At 48.3% G+C, this 19,099-nt stretch overlaps 2 protein-coding genes across 2 annotated transcripts; both read left to right on the forward strand.

The window, feature by feature from the left end:
- The first annotated feature begins 265 nt into the window (after positions 1-265).
- On the forward strand, positions 266-16,911 carry ATRIP (ATR interacting protein). Its single transcript, XM_059939551.1, has 13 exons — positions 266-601; positions 2,447-2,577; positions 3,259-3,429; positions 5,002-5,120; positions 6,507-6,664; positions 7,922-8,017; positions 8,335-8,464; positions 8,650-9,339; positions 15,043-15,179; positions 15,341-15,432; positions 15,878-15,958; positions 16,178-16,430; positions 16,842-16,911. The coding sequence occupies exons 1-13, from the start codon at positions 355-357 to the stop codon at positions 16,907-16,909; spliced, it is 2,373 nt and encodes a 790-aa protein (XP_059795534.1). The 5' UTR covers positions 266-354; the 3' UTR covers positions 16,910-16,911.
- A 644-nt stretch (positions 16,912-17,555) lies between these two features.
- TREX1 (three prime repair exonuclease 1) lies at positions 17,556-18,965 on the forward strand. The gene is made up of 2 exons (XM_059939552.1): positions 17,556-17,646; positions 17,959-18,965. Exon 2 carries the CDS (start codon positions 17,980-17,982, stop codon positions 18,922-18,924), a length of 945 nt encoding a protein of 314 aa, XP_059795535.1. The 5' UTR covers positions 17,556-17,646; positions 17,959-17,979; the 3' UTR covers positions 18,925-18,965.
- Positions 18,966-19,099: the final 134 nt, after the last annotated feature.

Consider the following 19,099-nt stretch of genomic DNA (forward strand, 5'->3'; position numbering starts at 1 on the left):
GGGCGCAAAGCCACCTGCGCAGTGGGGCTGGTGAGTTAGCCCAGGTAACTCGGTTCTCTCCTCTTAGACCACCCACCTACTGGGGTCCCAGCCGTCGGTACGAAAGCGCCAGGCGGGATGGTGCCCAGAAGGGCGGGGAGCGACCGAACTCGGTATGCACCCAGTGGAGCACAGCGGCGCGGTCTGATTGCGTCATCCCTCCGCGCCCACCGACTGGCAGGTGATTGGCCCATTGGCGCGGGGGCGTGGCCCCAGCGGCTGAGGCGAGCTGCGGCGCGCGAGCGGTTGGTCCAGCCCTCCGGCCTCGAGGCTACAGGCCGGACTCGGTGCCTTTGTATACGGCCGGCGGCAAGCATGGCTGGAATCCCCGCGCCAGGCAGCAGGAGGCGGAGCGGGCCCCCGGCACCCAGTCGTGGCCCGCCGCCCAGCACCCAGCACCCTCCGAGCAAGCGGGCCCGGGGCTTCCTCGCGACCGCCCCCCTAGACCCAGAAGACCCATTCGGCGCGCACGGGGATTTCACCGCCGACGACCTGGAGGAGCTCGACACCCTCGCGTCACAGGCCCTGAGCCAGTGCCCGAACGCGGCTCCGGACGTGTCCAGTGAGTGCGCCTTTTCCCCGAGGGTGGTGCAGACCTCGCTAGACCCACTAGATGACTGTGGCTTAGGAACCCCACGACCGCTGTTCCGGTGTCTTGCACTCACACTGCCACTTCACCTTTTAAAAATATAGGAACAGTGTGATTTAAGCAGCGGCGTGTCCCAAAAGGTCCTTTGATTTGGGAGAGAAATGTATCAGGAGTGTCAAACAGCCGATTTGGAATACCGAAAGCTAGGTTAACATTTTACTTTAGTTTCTATACTTTGGACCACTAAAGTTCTTAGTTCTTAGCAGAGATCCTTGCAACACGACTACCACCACCATCAGAATCATCACTACCTACACATGGGGACCCATCCTTATGACAGGTTTGGGAGGCTTTAGATCTAATGAAGACCACCTTTTCCCTTGGGCCGCATGAGCATAAGAGGGGCCTGGCAGAGGCAAGAGATAAGAGACTCATTCTTTTATACAACCAATAAATCGTACTAGGTGCCCAAACTTTAGGAGCTGCAGACACTTAGCAATAAACAAAAGACAAAAGCCCCCTCCTTCATGGAGCTTACATTCATTCTAGTGAAGTCTTGTGGGGCTCCCAGGAAGAGAAATCTCTACTTGGATGTCTTACATGCATCTTACATTCCACACAATCATTTCCTGGAAACCCAGTCATCCACCAGCATCTCCAGCATGGTGCCCGGCAAAGCATTCAGAAAACACTCAGAACATTTGATGACCAAATGTTTTGCATGGCAATGACTAGCACCACTCTCCATCATGTAGCACAAGGCAGGCAACAGCTCCCTTTCCTTGACCATGCATCTGATTCCTTTCCAAATCCTGTAACTTTACCTTCTTCATCTATCTCTGGAATCCATCCTCTCTGCATCATCTCTGCCATCTCCCTGATCTGTGTTACCATCACCCCTCCCCGGACAATAGTCTGCTAAATTGTTCCCACATTTCCAGTTATGACTCAAGTCAGACTTTACACCACAGCCAGAGTGACCTTTTCAAAACTAGAATCTCTGTGTCACACACAGATACACGTGAACATCCCTACTGAAAGCCTTTAATGACTTCACACTACTTCTAGAATAAAGATCAAAATCCTTAACATTGCCAGCAGGGCCCAGCATGGCCTGTCCCTTTCCCTCTCCTTCTGTGGGTTCTAGCCACACTAACCTTCCTTCATTCCTTGAATTCTCCCTGCTTCCTTATCATACAGAAACTGCTCATTGCTGTTTCTTACACACTGAGCGTTCTTTCCATCCATTCCCCATCGCCACTCATCTGGTTAGTTCCTGCTTGTTCTTCAGCTCTCCATTCAGTCATCACTTACCTGGGGAAGCCTTCTATTCATCCCGTTGGATCAAATCCCCTATTATAGGCTTTCCTATATTTGCTCTTCTCTGCAGCTCTTATAACAGTTGAAATTTTACATTTATTCTTGTGTTTTTGAGTGCCATGTAAACTCCATGAGTGAAAGGACTGTATCCATTTTGCTCACCATTGTACCTTTCTTTAGAGGCTAAATTGTGCCTGGCATATTGTAGGTGCTCAGTAAATATCATTGAATAATAGATCACTGAGTTCTGACCAGTGAGATTCCCACAGCACCTTTCATCCTTTAGATGAGACTCTTAAAACTGGGTGCAGAATGGGGAGAGGGTGGCAGGATCTGTTATTTCCTGAGGATTGATTCATGTTCTTACGTTGGAAAATACCTATAGTACTTACTAGATCTTTCTCTAATTTGCTTTCAAAAGTGATTGTTTTCAGCATTGTCTGGCGAAAGTGGGAAAATGTTGGGTCCTAAAAAGTATATGGGAACTGTTTTCTACAGATGTTCGTAAGGTCCCCAGATTAGATGGGATGTCAAAAAATCCTGCAAGGAAAAACAGAGAAAGTGTTCCAGTTAAAGATAATTTCGAATTAGAGTTACTTCAGGCACAGTACAAAGAGCTTAAAGAAAAGGTAAGTGATTTAACTTGTGGCTTTTGTAGTTAATTCATTCACTTATGCATGTGTTATAAAGCGTTATACAATAAAATATATAAAGGTTTTAAAACAAGAGTCCAGATTCATCCCCATGAATTGGGGGAAAGAAAGCCAGAAAATTTTGGTTGAAACTAAATCCTGAGATTCCTAACAACCAGGGCAAGAAAGGAAACACTGTAAACCATATACAAAAAGATACAAACTTTCTGTTATAGCACTGAGATAAATTTATAGCCTATGTCTTATATAAGAAACACAGCATCATAATGGTTGCTATTTTCATTAGCAGTTTTGCAAAAAAGCAAACATTCTTCATATGACTATCTGTAGGTCCCTAGAAAAAACAAGAACATAATGTAGAATTTTAGTTCTGTGAAGTGTGTGACCCAGATTGTTTAATACCTCTTAGAGCCTATAGAATCTGCATGCAGAAGTGACAAGTGTGTCCTTAAGCTATCTTGCTGAATATCCACTGTCCCAGGAATGGGCCTAGCAGATCATGGTGATGTCTGGTTGGTACAGATATATTTTGAGCACTCATTGGTCTGTTGGACATGTTTTAAATGTGTTTCTTCATCTCCCCAGCTACATGTTGAAACAAGTACATATAAAATTTTCCCTTACAAACTTTTCACAACATCAATTTGGGATTTACAGATGAAGGCAATGGAAGAAGAAGCGCTCATTAAAAATGGAGAAATTAAAATTTTACGGGACTCACTGCATCAGACAGAATCCATTCTAGAGGAACAGAGAAGATCACATTTCCTTCTTGAGCAAGAGAAAACTCAAGCACTCAGTGACAAAGAAAAAGAATTCTCCAAAAAGGTGACCCAGAGCATTTGTTTTGCTTGTACGGACATCAGCTTTGCCTGCTCAATGAGTTCCTTTAGAAGCAATGACTAAAGTTGCCTATAAATCTTCCAGGAAGATTTCAACAGTTGTTTGTCTTAAATACTTTCGCTACCAACTAATTGCATGTACTTTTCTCCAGGCTCTGAGGTTTGGAAAAGGACTTAGATGAAACTCTGCTTTGCTGTGGTAGTCTAAGTTACTAGCTCACACTTTGCAGAAACAGCTAAAATTAGTGGGTTTTTTGTTGGGTTTTTTTTGTTTTTTGGCAGATCAGAAACTCAGTTGACCTAGCTTAGGCCAAAAGAAAATGTATTGGCTTCCATAACTAAGTCTGGGAAAACAGGTGTGCTGGGGCCTCAAAAGACTCAAGATTTGCCATGACTCATCTTTATTCTCTGTACTATTGATAGGCTCCATCCTTATGGTAGAGGATGTGTTCTCCAGGGGCTCCTGGGCTCATATTTCATAGCTCCAGAGCAGACTGAAGACTTAGGGTTCCTTATCTCCAAGTTTTAAAATTCTGGGGAAGGCTCTAATTGGTCTAACCTGAGTCAGGTGCCTGCCTCTGAACTAGTCACTGTAACCAAAGAGATAATAGCTCCCATTCAAATCACATATTCAAAGGTAGGAAAATGATGTTTCTTGAGAGAGGGAGATACTGTTCTGGGAAGAAAAACAGTGGGTGTCCAGTATATACCACTTTCCTTCACTTCCCAAGGCTTCAAACTCAAGGACATGGGCCTTATTCTGCCATTACTTCATTCAGCAAACTTGGCAATCTTTAAAGAAGCACTGACCTGTGCCCAAGACTAACAGCAGTAGTTGCCTTTCCATATACATGATGAAGAGCAAGGGGTTTGCAATCAGACAAACCAGAGTTTGAATCTAGGCTTTATCACATTCAAGCAGTGACCTCAGGGTGATGACTTATGCTCTATGACTCATTTCCCTTATCTGTTCCAGAAAATAACCAGAAGGGCTGTCGTGAGACTTAAATGGTCCTGCCCTTGTGTCTGGTGCTGTGCCTCGGGAATGGTAGCAGTTACCATTGGCCAGAACAGCAGGTCTCCCCACACTGTACAAGGTTTTGGTAAAACTCTTCTAAATACTCAGCCCAGACCTTCAGGAAGACTTGGATTGTGCACCACTATATTCACTAAAAGGTCTACATGTTACCATGAGATATGGTACCTTGTCAAGCTCTGTGCTGGGCATTTTACATTCACCATTCTTACTTAATCCCCCCAACCAGAAGACAGGTATTTATGTTACAGATAAGCTGGAGTTCAGAGAGGCTGAGTAAATAGTGTTTGAACCCTCACAAACTACCCAGCTATAGTTCAGGTCAAAATATCTTTCTAGAATACCATGCCATCTTTCAGGAAGAAGGTTAAAGCTTGCTATTTCAGGACATTTATGTCACAGCAGACTTTTATACTATCTCTCATTGCTTGTTTTTCCTTTACTAGCTTGAGATTTTGAAGCCCAGAGCTGTTTCTGTATATGTGATGAGGCCTCTATAAGTATGCTTCTTTTGCCTTCCAGCTGCAGTCATTGCAGTCTGAACTCCAGTTTAAAGATGCAGAGATGAATGAATTGAGGACAAAGCTTCAAAGCAGTGAACGAGCTAATAAACTAGCCGCTCCCTCCATTTCCCATGTCAGGTAATGATGGTGCTAGAGGGAGAATACAGTTTTGTATCATTTAGTAAAAAGTCTGAATAACAATGTCAGGCTAGTCCTGAACAAAGGTCGTTTAGACTCTGCCACTGGGGCATAGATGCTCTTTCCTGAAGGCCTCAAAGATGGTTTGGATGAGACTAGAATGGTTTGGGGCATCATAGCATAAAGGCCCCGCACTCTAGAAGTGCTTCCTCCCTGTAGACTTTATAAACACAATACAACTCCTCAGGATGGAAAGAGGCTGGAAAGATGCTCTCCAAACTTTTGGAGTGGACCAGTCTTCATTTTTATGTAATTTGTTTCAAATAAATGATTTTCCCCAACTGTATTTCAGTCCCAACTGCTTGGAATATTTTTTCTCATTTGCTGTCCAGCAGTCCCCACCTTTGCTGCAGATGTGATCAGCTTGTTAATGGTCCGTCCCATCCCCTGCCTGCCAGAGAAGTCTGGCACACTGTCAGGATCAGCCTTGAAATTTGAACAGTGTGGGTCAGGTCGTCTTTTCCTGGCATTCAACATTCTGCTGCCTTTGCTTACTATGGGCAGGGTGTGAAATAGAACACTTCTTGCCTTGAGTAGCCCAGGTAAGACAGGAGAGCAGAGGGAGTCCATCCTCACCTCTTCACACTAACAGGAGGGCCTCAGCATTATCTGATCCAATCAGAGGGTTAAGACTGCTTCTCTAACATAAAGACCCTGGCACCAAGGCACTGGCTCAGTTTCCAAGTTGCAAGACAAAATACACCTTTTACTAGACCCTCTTTCTCCTGAAAATCTTTTCATTCAGTCCCTGACTATTATAAAAGAGGTTGTTCCAAACTAGTGGTTACCAGGGGGGAGAGGAAATGGGAAAGAGGCAATATAGAGGGATAGGGGAGTAAGAGGTATAAACTATTAAGTATAAAATAAACTACAAGGATATATTGTACAACAAAGGGAACATAGCCAATATTTTATAATAACTATAAATGGAGTATAACCTTTAAAAATTATGAATCACTACAGTATATGCTTATAACTTATATAACATTGTATAGCAACTATATTTCAATAAAAAAAAAAAGAGGTTGCAAACTGAAAAGATGTTTTGGTGGAATTGGAAATAGTAATGGAATTATGGCCAATACTTTTGGGTGATTGGAAGAAGGTGGAAGCAAATGAAAGATTTTTTTTTTCAACAATTTGAATCAAAATGCCTTGAATTTTGCATTGCTGTCCTGACAAAGAATAACAAACGTGTAATAGATAAAACTTTTGGTAAATCACCTAGACAGGAAAAGTTTAAAGTTTGTTAGAAGTTTTATAACCAGGTATTTTACATGGTGTTAGCAGAATCATTACTTTGCTTTCATAGTTAACTTTTTCCAGTCCTAGGAAAAGCCCTTCTGTGGTTATAAAGCCAGAAGCATGTTCTCCACAACTTGGAAAACCATCTTTCCCTACAAAGGAGTCTTTTAGTGCTAACATGTCCCTTCCCCACCCCTGCCAGACCGATCCAGGATATAAGTCCCTGATGGGCAAAGAGGGTAAGTCAGTCAATCCATCATCTGTTGCTCTATATCAGACTACTCAGACTTGAGCCTTGAAACATTTGAGTATTTATTTTCTCCTCGTTTCTGTGGGTCAGCAGTTCTGACAGCACAGTGGGGATGGTTTGTCTCTGCGGGCACTGAAGGCTTGTAGGGGGCTGGAGGATCTATTTCAAGGTGGCTCACTCACATGTCTGGCAGTGGAATTCCTTTCCACATGTGGGTCTTTCCACAGGGCTACTTGGCTGATCTCATAACCTGGTAGATGGCTTTCTCTAGAGCTAGCAAACCCAGAGCGATAGGTGGAAGCTATCCTTTTTATGGCCTAGCCTTAAAAGTCACATAGCATCACTTCTGCCACATTCTGTTTGTTAGAAGTGAGTCATTGAGTCTGGGCCATGTTCAAGGGGAAGAAAACTAGGCTGCACCCCTTGAGGAGAAGTGTGTCAAAGAATTTGCAGGCATATTTTAAAACCTCCAGTCAGCATCCTTTGCCATGCCAGAAACACAGCTAGTATGCAGGAACATGTGCTCCTTTCATCGCCCAGCTGAGTCCAGACTGAGGGAATGCTACTGCTTTCTAGAGAGACAGTCTAGCATTAGTAGGTTTTCACTCTGAGACTGTGCTATGCCAGTTTATCTTACAATTCAGATACATTGCCTTTCTTCTACCATCAACCCTTTCAAGTCATTAGCATCACGCCACCCCTGAGAACTACAGCTACTCACATTTTTGACATTTAGCAACTTCAGGAGCGGTTATTGGGTAGTGTTATGAGCCCGCGGTGGAGCCCGCTAGCCTGGCCGAGAGTCCCAGTCACATTGCTTACTGGCTTGTATGATTTGAGCAAGTCCCTTAACCTCTGTGCCTCAGTTTTCCCATTTGTAAAACAGAGCCAGTGATAACACCTCCTGGTTGGGTTGCTGTGAGGAACAAGAGAGCTAGCATGTATAAAGCTCTTAGAACAGTGTCTGGCACATAATAAGAATCATATAAAATGCTTTTATGTTATTGCCTGATTTTGAAGTGGGGCAAACAATTTAATTTTCTTTTCCTTTCCTTTCCTTATGCAAGTTCCTGTTTTATATGAGGAAGGCAAAGATGTGAAGGTTCTTGAGTTGCTTTGGCTCTTATTTTGATCCAAAGTTGAAGAAGTAGAACAATGTATGTTTTAAACTCATTACATTTAAGAGTTTCTGATACACTTGTGCTTTTGTGTTCCAGTTTTGATTAACATATTATCTGTTATTCAGAGAATAAGACCCACAGTCTGGGAGATGACCCGATAAAGCAAGAACAGTCCCAGAAAAGTCCTGTTGACAGCTGGATGCAGAGATCAAACACTCAAGGTACCAGAATGCCTGCTCCTTCTGCAGGAGGCCTGCCTGGGTCCGATCATCCTCTGTGATGCTGCAGTGGAATTGCCTAGGGAACTGTCCTGGGCTCAATCAGCACCCCAGGCAGTGCTTTAGAGGGTCCAGGGGAGTAGGAGTCTGTGACTTAAGCAGAAGACTATAAAATAGAAGGGACCAAGAGCAAGTATGCCTCCGAGCCTTCAGTACCCACGGGCGTCTCAAGGGAACTTAGTGGCAGTTTAGAGGATAGTTGGCATCATAGAAAAGCACTCTCATGTCAGAACCTTCTACAGTCACCTTGTCTTCTGCAGGCTCCATTTTGATAAACCTTCTCCTGAAGCAGCCTTTGATCCCAGGGTCATCCCTAGGTCTGTGCCACCTCCTGAGCAGTTGTTCTGAGGCTCCTACCGGCACCCTGTTCCAGCTACCTGGGCTTGGCAGGTAAGCATAAGACTCCTAAAAAGCTTGTTTGGAAGAAGTTTCCAGGAAGCAAGTCCCTATCTGGTCCTGACCGGCCTAGGAGGTCTGCTCTGGGCAGGAAAACTAGAGAATTTAGCAGGCAGGTTGTTTGGGTCCCTTGACCTTATCTCCCTCTCACACTTGTTTTCTTTTGTGTCTGTTGCTAGTACCTTGACTGGGATTTCAAGCCTGAGGACCACAGGTTCTTGTGATGGGTCATTTCCCCTCTTGGCCCTGAGAGAAGCACAGAACCTGGCACTTACTGGACTGAATCTGGTGGCCAGGAATGAGGGCTCCTGTGACAGAGACCCAGCAGAGGGAGGCGGAAGGGCCTTCCCACTCTGCCAGCTTCCTGGAGCTGTGCACCTCCTCCCCCTGGTACAGTTCTTTATCGGCTTACACTGCCAGGCTCTGCAGGATTTGGCAGCAACCAAGAGAAGCGGAGCGCCTGCGGACTCACCAACACATCCCTCCTGCGTGAGCTCTGGGGTAGAGGCCAGCCCTGAGGACTCACTTTGCAACCTGGAAGGCTTCTCTGTGGCTTCACTAAGCGTTCTTCAGCACCTGGTGTGCCACAGCGGAGCAGTCATTTGCCTGTTACTATCAGGAGCAGGCGTGGATTCTGCTCCTAGGGAAGGAGACCAGAGCCTGGTTGACGGACATGGTCCTGGGGATGTGACCTCAGCCCCAGCGGGGCTTGCCGGTGACCAAGGCCAGCATCCACTATTGAAGATGCTTCTTCAACTTTTGGCTTTCTCTTCTGCAGCAACAGGTCACCTTAAAGCCAGTATCCTCAGCCAGTGCCTTAAGGTTTTGGTGAAATTAGCTGAAAATGCTTCCTTTGATTTCCTGCCCAGGTATAACGCAGCATGGGAGTCATGATTCCTTGTGGGTCTTACCCGGCCTCTTGAGGTCTGTCCTGTGGCCCCTCTACTTGTTCCCATCTTGACTCATCCATACTGCTCAGCTCTAAGCCTTGGTTTAGGTTCTTAGCTAGAGTTCTGAAGTAATGGGAAGTGGGGCCAGCAGTTAGAAGAACCAAGGAAGTGGTTTATTTGGCTTAGTTCTGCCTCTGGATAGTAGGTAAGCAAAAGACACATGTGATAAAAGAAGGCTGCTAGTCACTATGGAAGAGTGTCCTGCCCCCGAAACAGACAAAGGCTGAGCCAAGAGGCCTTTGAACCTGGGACATGGATCAGGTGAAGACCAGATTTCACAGCCCCATTGAAGTTTAGTTTGGTGGGATTCCCTGAAGAAGCAGAGGGTGTGCGGAGGGTCTGCAGCTACAAGCTGACCTTGCTGGGCATCTGCCCATCATCATGGTGTCCACCACTGGCATGAGCCACAGGTTACTTGCTCTTCTTTGAAGGTTTGTTGCAGAACACTGTTGTCATAAATTCCTAGCTTGGGATTCCAGACCCTCAACACTGGGAAGGTAAACACCACCCAGCCAGTCCCCTCGTCCTGTAATCCCATCTCCCCCTCAGCATTCCACCAAGAGGCCAATTCCTCTGTTGGATGTATCTTAAGCCTTTTTGTCTCTGAACTCAGAATACCTGTTTGCTAAAAGCAGTTCTGGATCCTGGTTTCCATATGAATATATTCTGGCTTGTCTGGTGCATCCTAAAGGTGGTGCTCAGAGCTAGACACAGTGTACTGCAGAGTAGTGTGAGCATCAAGGTACGCGCGTTACCATCACCCAGGTGACTGGCAGGGGACCCAGCTCATGGTGGCTGATTGCTTCTTTTATTTATTTATTTATTTTTTTTGAGTCTTCTCTTTCCTTTTATTTTTTTTAATTCCATAGTGCTTTACAATTTTCAAAAGTTTCACACATGATTTCGTATAATCCCATAACAATGCTTTTTTTTAATCCCCTACCCCTATATTGCCCTTCCTCCCTTCCCTCTCCCCACTGGTAACCACTAGTTTGTTTTCTGTGTCTGTGAGCCTGTTTCTTTTTTGTTTTGTTCACTAGTTTGCTGTATTTTTTAGATTCCACATACGATATCATACAGTATTTTCCTGTCTGACGTATTTCACTTAGCATAATGCCCTCCAAGACCATCCATATTGCTGCAAATGGCAAAATTTTGTCTTTTTTATGGCTGAGTAGTATTCCATTGTGTGTGTGTGTGTGTGTGTGTGTGTGTGTGTGTGTACACGTGTACACGTGTACCACATCTTCTTTATCCATTCATCTGTTAATGGACACTTAGGTTGCTTCCATAACTGGGCAATTGTAGGTGATGCTGCTATGAACATTGGGGTGCATGTTTCTTTTCAAAGTAGTGTTTTCGGTTTTTTTCAGATATATACCCAGGAGTGGAATTGCTGGGTCACATGGTACTTCTACTTTTAATTTTTTGAGAAACCCCTGTACTGTTTTCCACAGTGGCTGCACCAATTTACATTCCGCCAACAGTGTAAGATGGTTCCCTTTTCTTCACATTTGTTATTTCCGTTCTTTTTGATGATAGCCATTCTGACTGGTGTGAGGTGATATCTCATTGTGGTTTTGATTTGCATTTCCCTGATGATGAGTGATATTGAGCATCTTTTCATGTGCCTATTGGCCATCTGGATGTCCTCTTTGGAAAAATGTCTTTTCAGTTCTGCCCATTTTTTGATTGGGTTGTTTGTTTGATGTTGAGTTGTATGAGCTGTTTGTATATGTTGGATATTAACCCCTTATCGGTCATATCATTTGCAGTTATCTTCTCCCATTCAACAGGTTGTGTTTTCATTTTGTCGATGGTTTCCTTTGTTGTGCAAAAGGTTTTAAATTTAATTAGGTCCCATTTGTTTATTTTTGCTTTTGTTTCCTTTGCTCTAGGAGATGGATCCAAAAAAAAAAAATTGCTGCTATTTATGTCAAAGAGTGTTCTGCCTATGTTTTCCTCTAGGAGTTTGATAGTATCTGGTCTTCCCTTTAGGTCTTTAATCCATTTTGAGTTTATTTCTGTATATGATGTTAGAGAATGTTCTAATTTCATTGTCTTACAAGTAGCTGTCCAGTTTTCCCAGCAGCACTTATTGAAGAGACTGTCTTTTCTCCACTGTATAGTCTTGCCTCCTTTGTTACAGCTTAAATGACCTTAGGTATGTAGGTTTATTTCTGGACTCTCTATTCTGTTCCATTGATTTATGTGTCTGTTTTTGCACCAGTACCATACTGGTTTTTTTTAGCTTGAGATTTTAATTTTATTTATTTATTTATGGCTGTGTTGGGTCTTCGTCTCTGTGCGAGGGCTTTCTCTAGTTGCGGCAAGTGGGGGCCACTCTTCATCGCGGTGCGCGGGCCTCTCACTATCGCGGCCTCTCTTGTTGCGGAGCACAAGCTCCAGATGTGCAGGCTCGGTAATTGTGGCTCACGGGCCTAGCTGCTCAGCGGCATGTGGGATCTTCCCAGACCAGGGCTTGAACCCATGTCCCCTGCATTAGCAGGCAGATTCTCAACCACTGCGCCACCAGGGAAGCCCTACCATACTGTTTTGACTACTGTAGCTTTGTAGTATAGTCTGAAGTTAGGGAGTATGATTCCTCCAGCTCTTTTCTTCTTTTTCAAGATTATTTTGGCTGTTTCAGGGTCTTTCATGTTTCCATATAAATTTAAAATTTTATTCTAGGTTCTGTGAAAAATGCCATTGATAACTTCATAACAATTGCACTGAATCTGTAGATTGCCTTGGGTAATATAGCCATTTTGACAGTATTGATTCTTCCAATCCAAGAACAGTGTATATCTTTCCATTTATGTCGTCTTCAATTTCTTTCATCAGTGTCCTATAGTTTTTGGCGTACAGGCCTTTTACCTCCTTCGGTAGGTTTGTTCTTAGGTGTTTTATTCTTTTTGATGCGATGGTAAATGGGATCGTTTCCTTAATTTCTCTTTCTGATAGCTCATTGCTAGTGTATAGAAATGCAACAGATTTCTGTATATTACTTTTGTATCCTGCAACTTTACCAAATTCATTGATGAGCTCTAGTAGTTTTCTGGTGGCATCTGTAGGATTTATGTATAGTAGTATAATGTCATCTGCAGACAATGACATTTTTATTTCTTCCTTGCCAATTTGGATTCCTTTTTATTTCTTTTTCTTCTGATTGCTGTGGTTAGAACTTCCAAAACTATGTTGAATAAAAGTGGTGAGAGTGGTCATCCTTGTCTTCTTCCTGATCTTCAAGGAAATGCTTTCAGCTTTTCACCAATGAGTATGATTTTTTTTAATTTTATTTATTTATTTATTTGGGCTGCGTTGGGTCTTAGTTGTGGTATGTGGGATCTTCGTTGAGGCATGCGAGATCTTTAGTTGCAACGCATGTTCTCTTCATTGTGGCATGCGGGCTTCTCTCTAGTTGTGGCATGTGGGTTTTCTCTTCTCTAGTTGTGCGTGCAGGGTCCAGAGCTTGTGGACTCTGTAGTGTGGTGCACAGGCTCCAGAGTGTGTGGGCTCTGTAGTTTGCAGCATGTGGGCTCTCTAGCTGAGGCGCAGGAGCTTAGTTGCCCTGAGGCACGTGGGATCTTAGTTCCCCGACCAGGGATCGAACCTGCATCCCCTGCTTTGGAAGGCGGATTCTTTACCACTGGACCACAAGGAAAGTCCCTACCAATGAGTATGATGTTAGCTGTGGGTTTTTCATATATGGCCTTCATTATGTTGAGGTATGTTCCCTGTATGCCTACGTTCTGGAGTTTTTCTCATAAATGGATGTTGAACTTTGTCAAAAGCTTTTTCTGCGTCTATTGAGAAGATCACATGGTTTTTATTCTTCAGTTTGTTAATGTGGTGTATCACATTGATTGATATGTGGATATTGAAAAATCTTTGCATCCCTGTTTCTTATTATTTAAATGAGTGAATTCCAGGAACCACATTTTTAGCAGTTCTCTTGGTAGATGTATCATCATTCTATTCCTGTTGAGCTTGTCCACAATAACATCAAAAAACAGCCATTTAATGGGTGCTTACTGCAGGCCAGACACAGATGCCTTCTGTTCACTAGCTTGGGTGGCACCCTCAGAGCCCTGTGTCTTCACGCCCAGCACAGAGCCTGGCTCACTGTGAGCACTCAGTGTTTGTTAAATGAATAAACCCCATGTTGGGGTAGGGAAACTTGTCTGAAACCCCAGAGGGAGTGTGCTAGATCAGCCAGTTAGGCTCCTGAATCATTGTTCTTGATCACTGTCTGATGCCACCTCCCACGCAGTGCTTCTCTGAATTCCTTCATGCTTGCGGGCTGAACCCCATTACCACACAGCTTCTTGTTCCCCTTGAAGTAAAAGGCAGGGACAGGTGCTACCAAGGCTCCATAGCAGTATGTGATACAACACGAGCAGCCAGGCAGGCTGTGGTCTCCTATGAAGGGCACCACTGCCCACCCAGGCTTGAGGGCGCATCACCCCCTCAGACTCTTGTCTTCCCACTGCATCTGTTTTAGGGGTAGGTCCAGCGTAGCTCCCCAGGTACTGGCATGGCAGGCGCTTTTGAACAAAAAGTTCTCATCCCCAGCTCAGCCAGGGCAGCATGACTTATTTATTGTGCATTTAGGGGCTGTGCCAAAAAAAAAAAATTTCATTTAAAAAGAAGGCTCCGATGCTATCAAAAATAATTTGGAAACCACTGTGTTGTATATAAAGATGGATTTTTTTAGTTTCAGGGGGCCACTTCTGGCCTAATAATGAAATTAGGTATTAACCGGTTAAACTCCAGTTTCCCACAAAGTTCCACACTCCCTGGTGACTAGAAACATTCAGCTTGTCTCTCATACAGAATTTGCTCTAAAATGAGTTCGCCCCAAATAGACCTTGCTTCCTAATGGTGTACAAGGAATATTCTTAACCCTCGGTGCCGTGTGCATGAAAAGGGACATACCCGCAGAACTGCCCCTCCCCCCACCCACAAGGCTGTGTGGGTTGAGCAAAAAGCAGTGCTTGTCTTGGGACTCGGTTCCTTGGTAATGAATGCGCCATCCCTTTGCCCACAAGACCAGGGGGAGAGTGCCCAAGCCCCTCACCATGCACACCCTGAGCGCGTACCTTCTCATACGTGGTGGCAGAGGAGCTGGTGTTTCCCGACAAGTGGGGAAAATTAAGTCTTCCTTGCCCAGCGAGTGGTCTCGTAAGATCCAACCATAGCCAAGTCCACATTGTCACTGCTGACGCCTGGCCAGTCCTCTGGCGGTGGGCACAGGACATTTCTCTCACACTCAAGTTGAACCTGCCTCCCTGTTTGGGAGCAGAGGCAGGAAGGAGCCCAAGAGCAGTGTGGAGGCCGGCACCCGAGCTCCAGGGGGGCACCTCGTATTTGCTGGGCGGCACTGTGCCAGGTAAGGGCCTGTCATCTCTAAGCCACAGCAGTCCCACAGTGAAGGGTAGTACCCACTCGTTCACCTGAAACAAGTATCAGCAAGTAGGGTGGCATTTGAACCCAAGTCTGTCTGAATCGAGTCTCCTTTTTACTGGCCTCTTCAATTTCCTGTTGCCTACCGTGAAAGGTGAGGGTGAGTTATGGGATTGGGTTGGAGGTGTCACGTCTCTCTGGGGTCCTGTGTTTCAGGTTCCAGTGTGCGTTCCGGGTGCTGCCACAGTGCCTGCGCCCAGAGACACCCCTGCCTAGTGTGCTGCTGACTATTGAGCTCCTGTCCCTCCTGGTGGACCATGAGAAGCTTGCACCTCAGCTCTGCTCCCACCGGGGTAAAGCAGGCCGGGGGCGCGCGTCTGGACTACTCCTGCAGCTTGGAGGGAAGGGTGGTGGCAGGGGCAGGTCCGGGGCCTCCTGAGGGCTTCTGCAGCTTGTACCTCAGGCACTGGGTGAGAAGGCGGATCCTGAGTGAGAGGTGGGGTGTCCTTTCCAGAAGGCTGCCTCCTGCTGCTGCTGTACATGTACATCACATCGAGGCCTGACAAAGCCGCCTCGGAGACACAGTGGCTTCAGCTGGAACAAGAGGTAAAGACACCAGAGCCCCTTTTGTGCTGCTCACCACCCCACCCCACTCCACCCCACGTAAGAGCCACTCTCCTCCTTCCTCTGGGAATTAAAGGAAGCTTTAATTCATTTTGGTAACGTGTTGAGCCACTAGCAAGGTAAACTCATTTGGGGGGGCTCCATACTCCACAGATACAGTACAGTCGGAGCCCAGGGTATCCTGGGACTTGGCAAGGTTGCCTGGTGGCTGGAGGTGGGCACGGAGGCAGGTGGGTCAGTGGTGAGACACAGGTGTTGGTCCTGAGTGTCTCCTGGGAAGGTCCCAAAACACTGCCACCTCTTGGATCCCATTAGTGCAGACAAGCAGTTGCTGAGGCAACTGGAGCTCTTGTAGAAGCCCGAGAAAGCCCTTGCTGTGACCAGGGCCTCATTGTGCCATGGATGGGACAGTCTGTTCTTGTTCTAGGCTGTGTGGCTCCTGGCTAAGCTTGCTGTGCAGAGCCCCTCCTCCCCAGTCACTGGTTCCAGCTGCCAGTGCAACGTGGAGGTGAGTGCCGGGGGCAGGCAGGGGCCGACAGCGGGCAGCTCTGTTGGCGGATGACAGGGCCCTGTGAAAGCATCCCATGCTCCTTCACCAGGGCTAGACCCTGGTGCCACTGCTCAGAACCTTCCTCACCCGGGTGGCTAGGAAAGATGCTGCCCAGCTAAGCAGGTTGTCAGGGTGCAGGGACCACCTGACCTGACCTCAGCCTGCGCCCTCCCCCAGGTGGTCAGAGCACTCACGGTGATGCTGCACAGACAGTGGCTGACAGTGCGGAGGGCAGGGGGGCCCCCGAGGACTGACCAGCAGAAGCGGACGGTGCGGTGTCTGCGGGATACAGTGCTGCTGCTGCACAGTCTGTCCCAAAAGGACAAGCTTTTCACTGTGCACTGCGTGGAGGTCCTGCATCAGTACGACCAGGTGATGCCAGGGGTCAGCATGCTGATTCGAGGGCTTCCTGACGTGACAGGCTGTGAAGGTGAGCCTGCAGCAGGGCCCCTCCCTGCCCCAGCCCACATGTGGAGTTTGCCCTGAAGTTCGTGGACAAATCAGACTACCTGGCCTTAGGTCAGCAGCGCTCCATCCACACAGCCTTTGCCGGCACTGGGGCCATTCTTTTCTTCCCGCTCGGGTTCTTCTCTCAGCATATCAGCCTGCCTTTTGCTCATATCTACTGAGTCGGCCTGGCAGAGCCATGGTTTTTCCAGAAACATCCCTGTCTGAATTGCCTTTGTATTATTTTGCTTGCAGTAGCTGAGGGAGCAAGGCCTGGGCGTGGAAGGGACTGCTTAGTTCCTGTGGGCCTGGTGGGGAGGAGAGGTGGGACCTCCCCCAGTCCCAGCACCTTCAGGCAGGCCTTCACCCCAGAACCCTCTTGTTTTTGGCTCAGAGGCAGCCCTGGATGATCTCTGTGCCGCGGAGGCCGATGTGGACGACCCCGAGATGGACTGTGGCTGAGGCCTGTGAGCATCGAGCCACATGGTGGCACCAGCACCACTACTTTCCTTACCTCATCCCCTGATTAAAAGCAGTGACAGGCTGTTAGAGAACAGGCCAGCCTTATGTTTCCTGAGTCTGATCTGTGTCGGCTAAGTGGGAGGGACAGAGCAGGAGGGGTACCCAGGGAAGGCTGAGATCCTTCTTCCTGTTCCTGGCCGGCAGCCCCATGGTAATGAATCTGCTTTGAGGAAGGAGCCCTGCCTTGCCCTGCCCTGCCTGTGGAATTGTCCTGAGTCATCACTTTGCCAGAGGCCATGGGAAGAAACCATTGTGTGGCAGGGAAGAAGGTGGCCCTCAGCCCAGGCCTAAACCAGGGAGGCCTGGGAAAATGGGGCCAAGGGGTGGGTGCAAAATGGCCACGGCAGGGGTTCCCAGCAGGCTCGAGTCCTGGAGCTAGCCTGCCCCATAGCCCTGTCCTCCCGGTGTGAGGGCGTGAGGGCCCTGGTGCGTTGTGCCAGCCAGCAGGCCCACAGCGAGAGGTCTGAGAAGGCCTTTGGGGATAGCACTGTGGGTGCCTGGGGAGGACGGGTGTTGGCAGGAGGGACAGCCCAGGCAGGCTGACAAGCGGGGCGGGCCTTACTCACACCAGCCGCTGGGCGGGCTCAGGCTGAGTTTCACTTCCCGCCACTGCTGCCAGCAGCAAGAACCAGCTGGAGAGCGTGCACCCTGAGTCATTGCTGCCTGCCTGCTACTCGGTAAGTGAGGACCCCCGAGGGAAGGGGGTAGGGTGGGAGAGCCATGGGTACCTGCCCCACCAACCCCCACCGGCCTAAGTGGGCACTAGAGGGAGGAGCCAGGCCTTCCCCTGAACAGAAAACAGTGTGCGGGTCCCACTAAGAAAGCCACCCCACCCTCTCTGGCTTCCTGCCCTGAAAATGGGTCCTGGAGCTCAGCAACAGTGCCTGCCCATGCAGGGAAGGCCAGAGGGGTGCTCCTGCCCACCCCACTTGCCTTACCCCTTATCACTGGGCACTCACACCCACCCCCCACCCCATGCTCCTCCCCAGGCTCAGCGGCAGATACCCACCATGGGCTCGCAGGCCTTGCCCCCGGGTCCTGTGCAGACCCTCATCTTCTTGGACCTGGAGGCCACTGGCCTGCCCTTCTCCCAGCCCAAGGTCACAGAGCTATGCCTGCTGGCCATCCACAGATGGGCCCTGGAGAGACTTCCCACCCCTCAGGGGCCTCCTTCAACAGTGCCCCCACCACCCCGGGTGCTGGACAAGCTCTCCCTGTGCGTGGCTCCGGGGAAGGCCTGTAGCCCTGCAGCCAGTGAGATCACAGGCCTGAGCACAGCTGTGCTGGCTGCACACGGGCGTCAATGCTTCGATGCCAACCTGGCCAACATGCTCCGAGCCTTCCTGCAGCGCCAGCCACAGCCCTGGTGCCTCGTGGCACACAACGGTGACCGCTACGACTTCCCCCTGCTCCAGGCAGAGCTGGCTGTGCTGGGCCTTGCCAGCGCTCTGGACGGCGCCTTCTGTGTGGATAGCATTGCTGCCCTGAAGGTCCTGGAGCAAGCTGGCAGCCCCTCAGAGCACGGCCCAAGGAAGAGCTACAGCCTGGGCAGCATCTACATGCGCCTGTACGGGCAGGCCCCACCAGACTCACACACAGCCGAGGGTGACGTCCTAGCCCTGCTCAGCATCTGTCAGTGGAGGCCACAGGCCCTGCTGCGGTGGGTAGATGCTCATGCCAGGCCCTTCAGCACCGTCAAGCCGATGTACGTGGTCACAGCCTCAACTGGAACCAGCCCAAGGCCATCTGCTGCTACGGCCACTGTACCCCTGGCCAGCGCCAGGGACACCAGCCCCAACCGTGGTGGAAACAGGAACCCTAAGCCCCTTTCCCCAGTGAAGAGCCCTGGAGCCCCACCCAGGGAGGGACTGCTGGCCCCACTGGGCCTGCTGGCCTTCCTGACCTTGGCAGTAGCCACGCTGTATAGGCTGTCCTTGGCCATACCCGGGCAGTAGGCCAAGAAAGAAATTCTGACTAATAAAGACCCTCCACAGCACCGAGTGATCACTCACCTCTACCCTCCGTGGCAGCCTGAGAGCCTCCCGCACTTCTGCCCACACTGAGACACCTGGGGCCGGGGGCACAGGAAGTGGCAGTCTTTGTCCGTCACCCTCCCTAGCAGGATGGTCA

Source organism: Balaenoptera ricei, chromosome 11 (assembly GCF_028023285.1).
Source record: "Balaenoptera ricei isolate mBalRic1 chromosome 11, mBalRic1.hap2, whole genome shotgun sequence".
In the NCBI taxonomy this organism is placed as follows: domain Eukaryota; kingdom Metazoa; phylum Chordata; class Mammalia; order Artiodactyla; family Balaenopteridae; genus Balaenoptera; species Balaenoptera ricei.

Bases quoted from the DNA above. Each gene is read 5' to 3' on its own strand.
- ATRIP (XM_059939551.1), top strand. From the start codon at position 355: ATGGCTGGAATCCCCGCGCCAGGCAGCAGGAGGCGGAGCGGGCCCCCG. The intron at 3,430-5,001 runs GTGACCCAGAGC...TTTGCCTTCCAG, and splicing joins AAAAAGAATTCTCCAAAAAG to CTGCAGTCATTGCAGTCTGA. The intron at 15,433-15,877 runs GTAAAGACACCA...TTCTTGTTCTAG, and splicing joins GGCTTCAGCTGGAACAAGAG to GCTGTGTGGCTCCTGGCTAA.
- TREX1 (XM_059939552.1), top strand. From the start codon at position 17,980: ATGGGCTCGCAGGCCTTGCCCCCGGGTCCTGTGCAGACCCTCATCTTC.